At 52.0% G+C, this 6,508-nt stretch overlaps 1 protein-coding gene across 1 annotated transcript; it reads left to right on the forward strand.

Annotated features, from left to right (window-relative positions):
• The first annotated feature begins 457 nt into the window (after nucleotides 1-457).
• On the forward strand, nucleotides 458-3,075 carry JUN (Jun proto-oncogene, AP-1 transcription factor subunit). Its single transcript, XM_022575802.3, has one exon. It carries the CDS (start codon nucleotides 1,457-1,459, stop codon nucleotides 2,486-2,488), a length of 1,032 nt encoding a protein of 343 aa, XP_022431510.1. The 5' UTR covers nucleotides 458-1,456; the 3' UTR covers nucleotides 2,489-3,075.
• Nucleotides 3,076-6,508: the final 3,433 nt, after the last annotated feature.

The following is a 6,508-nucleotide window of genomic DNA, read 5'->3' on the forward strand; positions in this document are numbered from 1 at the left end:
CGAGCCCTGAAATGGGGAAATACCACCCGCCCGCGCCCTCGGCCCCAGACACCTGGCCCGGTTCCCCCGCCTTCTGGGTCCCGCATCCCCTGCCTTCCCGCCCCGAGCCCTGAACTTCAGCCCGCTTCCTTCAGAGGCTGCGAGCTCCCGAGTCCGCCCGTCTCGCGGCAGCCACCGTCACTAGCCAGTCAAGCTCCAAGACGTCAGCCCACAATGCACCGGGCGGGCCGGGAAAGACGCGCCGGGGAGGGGAGAAGGAAGACAGGGGCTCAAATCGCGTGGAGGGGGAGGCGAGGGGGAGGAGGAGAAAGAAGGGCCCAACTGTAGGAGGGCAACAGAGCATTACCTCATCCCGTGAGCCTTCGCGGGTCCAGAGAAGAATCTTCTAGGGTGGGGTCTCCATGGCGACGGGTGGGCCCGCCCTCCTGAGAGCGACGCGAGCCAATGGGAAGGCCTTGGGGTGACATCATGGGCTATTTTTAGGGGTTGACTGGTAGCAGATAAGTGTTGAGCTCGGGCTGGATAAGGGCTCAGAGTTGCACTGAGTGTGGCTGAAGCTGTGAGGCGGGAGTGGAGGTACGCGGACGCAGGCAGGCAGACAGGCACAGTCAGCTGGGAAGGGCTGCAAATCTTATTTTCTTTTCCATTTTCTCTCCAACGGCCCGGAGCTAGTGCTTGTGGTTCCCGGGCTGGTGTTTTGGGGAGCGCCGGGAGAGCCCCTTCTCCAGCCGCCCCCAGGCGGAGAGAGCCCAGCTGCGCTAGCGCTGCTGACAGCGTGGAGAGCGGCCACTGTCCGCCCGGGGAAGTCAGGAGAGCGGCTGCAGCGGCAAGAAGTTTCCCGGCCAGGAGGACAGGAAACAAGTGGCCGCCTGGTCCCGGAGAGAACTTTTGCAAAGCTTTCCTTTTGCAAAGGAAGCTGCCGCGGCGGCGGTAGAGAAGAGGAGGCGGCACAGACAGGAGGACGTGCGCTCCGTTTCGCTCGAACCCGTTGCTGAACTTGGGCGAGCGCGAGCCGCGGCTGCCGGGCGCCCCCTCCCCCTCGCAGCGGAGGAGGGGACAGTCTTCGGAGTCGGGGCGGCGGAGATCCGCCGCCGGCCGGCCTCCGCGGGGTCCGCGCTACCTGCTGCAGCCGGGAAGTGAGTTCGTCCGCGGGCTCTGAGGAACCTCTGGGCCCGAGAGAGCTCCGGGAGTGACCACGACTTTTCAAAGCCGGGCGGCGCGCGCGAGCGGACAAGTAAGAGCGCGGGCGGCGTCTTAACCCTGCGATCCCCCGGAGCGAGCCGGTGAGGAGGGCGCCGGGGGAGGCCAGCCGGCGGGGGCGCGCGCTCTTCCAGAAACTTTCCTTGCTCAAGGCCCGGGGAGGCGCGGGTATCCCCCGCTTGCCAGCGCGCTGTTACGGCCCCGAAACTTCTGCGCGCAGCCCAAACTAACCCCACGTGAAGTGACAGACTGTTCTATGACTGCAAAGATGGAAACGACCTTCTACGACGATGCCCTCAACGCCTCGTTCCTCCAGTCCGAGAGCGGCGCCTACGGCTACAGTAACCCCAAGATCCTGAAGCAGAGCATGACCCTGAACCTGGCCGACCCCGTGGGCAGCCTGAAGCCGCACCTCCGGGCCAAGAACTCCGACCTCCTCACCTCGCCCGACGTGGGGCTGCTCAAGCTGGCGTCGCCCGAGCTGGAGCGCCTGATAATCCAGTCCAGCAACGGGCACATCACCACCACGCCGACCCCCACCCAGTTCCTGTGTCCCAAGAACGTGACGGACGAGCAGGAGGGCTTCGCCGAGGGCTTCGTGCGCGCCCTGGCCGAACTGCACAGCCAGAACACGCTGCCCAGCGTCACGTCGGCGGCGCAGCCAGTCAGCGGGGCGGGCCTGGTGGCCCCGGCCGTGGCCTCGGTGGCGGGCGGCGGCGGTGGCGGCGGTGGCGGCGGCGGCTTCGGCGCCAGCCTGCACAGCGAGCCGCCGGTCTACGCCAACCTCAGCAACTTCAACCCGGGCGCGCTGAGCGGTGGCGGCGGCGGCGGCGGGGCGCCCTCCTACGGCGCGGCCGGCCTGGCCTTTCCCGCGCAGCCTCAGCAGCAGCAGCCGCCGCCGCCGCCGCCGCCGCCGCACCACCTGCCCCAGCAGATCCCCGTGCAGCACCCGCGGCTGCAGGCTCTGAAGGAGGAGCCGCAGACGGTCCCCGAGATGCCCGGGGAAACGCCGCCCCTGTCCCCCATCGACATGGAGTCCCAGGAGCGGATCAAGGCGGAGAGGAAGCGCATGAGGAACCGCATCGCTGCCTCCAAGTGCCGGAAAAGGAAGCTGGAGAGGATCGCCCGACTGGAGGAAAAAGTGAAAACCTTGAAAGCGCAGAACTCGGAGCTGGCGTCCACGGCCAACATGCTCAGGGAACAGGTGGCCCAGCTTAAGCAGAAAGTCATGAACCACGTTAACAGTGGGTGCCAACTCATGCTAACGCAGCAGTTGCAAACGTTTTGAAGCGAGACTGTCGGGGGCTGAGGGGCAACGGAGAACAAATAACCCAGAGAGGGACAGACTTGAGAACTTGACAAGTTGCGAGAGAGGGAGAAAGAGAGAAAAAAGAAGTGTCCGAGAACTAAAGCCAAGGGTTTCCAAGTTGGACTGGGTTGCGTCCTGACGGCGCCCCCAGTGTGCACGAGAGAGAAGGACTTGGCGCGCCCTCCCTTTGGCAGGGAGCCAGGGAGCGGCCGCCCGCGGGCTGCCCCGCTTTACGGTCGGGCTGTCCCCGCGCAAACAGAACGTTAGACTTTTCTTTAACATTGACCAAGAACTGCATGGACCTAACATTCGATCTCATTCAGTATTAAAGGGGGGAGGGAGGGGTCGCAAACTGCAATAGAGACTGTAGATTGCTTCTGTAGTGCTCCTTAAGAACACAAAGGGGGTGGGGGGGGAGGCGGGAGGGAGGTTTGCGAGAGCGAGGCCCAGTCTGCAGATGAACTCCTTCTGGACTGCCTTCCATAACTGTGTATGTACATGTATATATTTTTTAATTTGATGAAAGCTGATACTGTCAATAAACAGCTTCACGCCTTTGTAAGTTATTTCATGTTTGTTTGTTTGGGTGTCCTGCCCAGCGTTGTTTGTAAATAAGAGATTTGGAGCACTCTGAGTTTACCATTTGTAATAAAGTATATAATTTTTTTATGTTTTGTTTCTGAAAATTCCAGAAAGGATATTTAAGAAAATACAATAAAATATTGAAAAAGTGACCCCTCCCCCAACCTCTTTTCTGCATTACCTGTAGATTACTTTGCCAGGTGGAGCTGAAAGAGTTAAGAGTGTCCATTAAAATCACTCTCAGTGCTTCTTACTATCAAGCAGTGAAAACTGTTACCTACTGGAGTTAAGAGATAACTGTAGCTGATTCCCTCATCAAGTTATACTCTTTCCTCCCCAACAAGCTATACAGAGTGGCTTACAAAGGATAATGTGGCATTTCAGGAGGCTGAGGGAAGGGAGGTTGTGGTGGAGAGGGGCAGCTCCCTGGGAAGTCAAACGTTTTAAAGTTTGGATCATATCAAGTGGCATGTGCTGTGACCATTTATAATGTTAGTAGAAATTTTAACAATAGATGCTTATTCTCAAAGCAGGAACAGTGGCAGATTTTTACGAAAGATGTATCCTTCCAATTTGGAATCTTTATTTTAACAATTCCTAGATAAAAGAGACGGTCTTTGCATATGAATATTTATAACAGCATTCTTGTCACAATAAACATATTCAAATACCAATAACAAATCTTGAATTCCTTTCCCTTTACTACTTTTTTCTTCCCAAGCTCTGTTCTGAAGCATTGCTTTTCAGTTGCTGGGGTTAACATTACTGCCATCTGAAGTTATTTGGTAATTAAGAAGCAAAGAGTTTATGAAAAGTCAACACAGAAATTGCAGTCTGGATGAAACATTCTCCCAGCTTCATTCATCCTCATTCACCTTCTCTCTCTCTCTCTCTCTCTCTGTGTCTCTCCTCTTTCACTTTCCACACACCCCCTCCCTATGCCTAGACAAATTACCAGTATAGCAGTTTATCATTTTGGATTCTTCTATAGTTTCTTAATTTGTCTCTAAAATAATCAGCCTTGTTTAAATAATTATAGAATCGGTCTCAAAAGATGGTACTCTAGATACTATAAAAAAATACACAAGAGAAAACATGAACACCAGTACAATGATTATGTATATAAATCAAACCTTCACTCTGGAGAAATGGCAGACTTAAATTCTGTCTACAGATGTAACTTAAGAGATCAACAAGGCAGCCCTCAACAAGGGAACAATTTTTGCTTGGTTGCTTTTCATCCCAAGAGCCGGTATGATTATCAAGCAGCAAAAGCAATTTGATATCCAGGAATACTTCCCCAAACCACTAATTGAGGCAGGGCTGTTTGCTCATTAGCAGTGCTCTAGTACCCAACAGGTCTGGGAGTGCTAATATCCTGCCTGTGGCTGTAGATCCAAAGACACAGAGAGTTTCTCCTCAGGAGAGTGTCCAGAAGTGGAAGGGATTGGACTGACTTGTCAGCTATCAGGTCCACTCCACTGGAACAACACTTATTTAACAAGGGGTTACTGGGAGCAGATACACTTCTCCAAACAGTGAATTTGCCCATGTCAGCAACCCGGAAGGTGAGTTGATTTTGACCATTTGTAGAAATAGTCAGAAGAGGGACAATAAAGCACTTTGGGGTGGGGCTCTGTGGAAGCTAAACAAGAGCCAACTAGAAAAAATAAGCAGGCTGGGGGAATTAATTACCTGCAAAGGTAGACTAAGCCCAGACAACAGTGCAGCACAGAAAAGCCACACCACTCCCCAGTTTGCTTTAGACTCTGACTTTTTTTTTTTTTTTTTTTTTGCGGTACGCGGGCCTCTCACTGTTGCGGCCTCTCCCGTTGCGGAGCACAGGCTCCGGACGCGCAGGCTCAGCGGCCATGGCTCAAGGGCCCAGCCGCTCCGCGGCATGTGGGATCTTCCCGGACCGGGGCACGAACCCGTGTTCCCTGCATAGGAAGGCAGACTCTCAACCACTGCGCCACCAGGGAAGCCCCTAGACTCTGACTTTAAAAAAAATAAAAAGCCTGAAACTCAGGCCTATCCCTACCCTTGTTTGTTTCAACTATCGTTCTGAATGTATATCTCTGAAATTCTAACAAAAGGGATAGAAAAAAAAATTGTGGTAGAGGAAATTCAGCAGTAACCTGTAAACTCTGGAGACAGAAAATCAGGTACTTATAGACCCTCAAAAGTCAATGTTATTTTGGCATTCAATGAGTTATTGTTTGGGTAACACTAATGGTTGGAGAAGATGAAGCTGGTGGCACATGAAACCATTGATCCTCTTTTAATCTGTCTTACATATGTATATTTCAGAGATTCTTAACACTTTGTGTCCATTGGGGCAGAGGATTCATGAACTCAATGAAAATGCCTACAAAATTGTGTTTGTGTACGGGTGTGCCCACATGAACACACACTCCCCTAGGGAGAGAGATCATTAAGCTCTATTTGGTTCTCAAAAACTTCCATGACTCGAAAAAGGTTAATAATTTCTAAGCTGAATGGCTACACATTCACTATGAGAAACGTATCTTTGTGTGAATCTGAATTTCATGCCTTTTCACCCCTCCATGCTTCTGCTTGTACTCATCCCTCTGATTGGGATACCTTTCCTTCTGGCTCAATTGCTGAATCCTACCCATTTTTCAAGGTTTGGCAAAAGTGGCACCTTCTCTGTGACGCCTTCCTTGCTAACTCCCTCTTCAGGTGGAACGAATATTCCCAATTGAGCATCCACAACATTTTATCCAAACTTCTGTGATAGCACTTATCAAAGTATTATCATTGTGAACCTCTGTGTCTCTTGGCTAGAACCTATCCTACTCGTCTGTGGAACCCAGACTCCTAGTACAGTGCCTGGTTACATAGGAGACGTTTATAAAATGTGTGTTGACTGAATAGACAATTGAACTGAAATGCTCCAAAATAATTCCAGGTCTTAACTTCTTCTAGTGAAATATACCTCATCCATTTCCAGGCATACAACGCCAGATGGATTGAAGACCCTCAGAAAAGTCAAACGTGGCCAATCACCAGGTGCTAAAGCCTAGTTCTCAATGAGTGCTCTTAAAAGAATTAAACTGTTAGCACATTCATTCTTCCAGCCACACAGAGCGTCCCTTCCCTCCTCCGCTAAGCGGGCATCTTCTCATATAAAATGGGCCTGCGTGAAACATTAGGCTTGGAGGTGGAGATAGGGAAGGATAATATGTGATCGTTAGGCAGGCACAAAAAATAGTTCTACGTGCGACTTTATTAAAAACCACTATTTCATTGGTAATGACAGAGAGAACTTCCTGTTTGTAAAGTTGATGTATTTCAGGGGTCCTGAACTTAGTACCCAGTGTTTGCTTGACAGAGACAAGGATCATGCCAATGTATCTATTCCTCGTGCTCTTTTATTCTTAGAGAAGATACCCA

This window comes from Delphinapterus leucas, chromosome 1, assembly GCF_059928025.1.
Source record: "Delphinapterus leucas isolate spDelLeu-1000000601 "Yukka" chromosome 1, BTC_Dleu_Yukka2, whole genome shotgun sequence".
Classification (NCBI taxonomy): domain Eukaryota; kingdom Metazoa; phylum Chordata; class Mammalia; order Artiodactyla; family Monodontidae; genus Delphinapterus; species Delphinapterus leucas.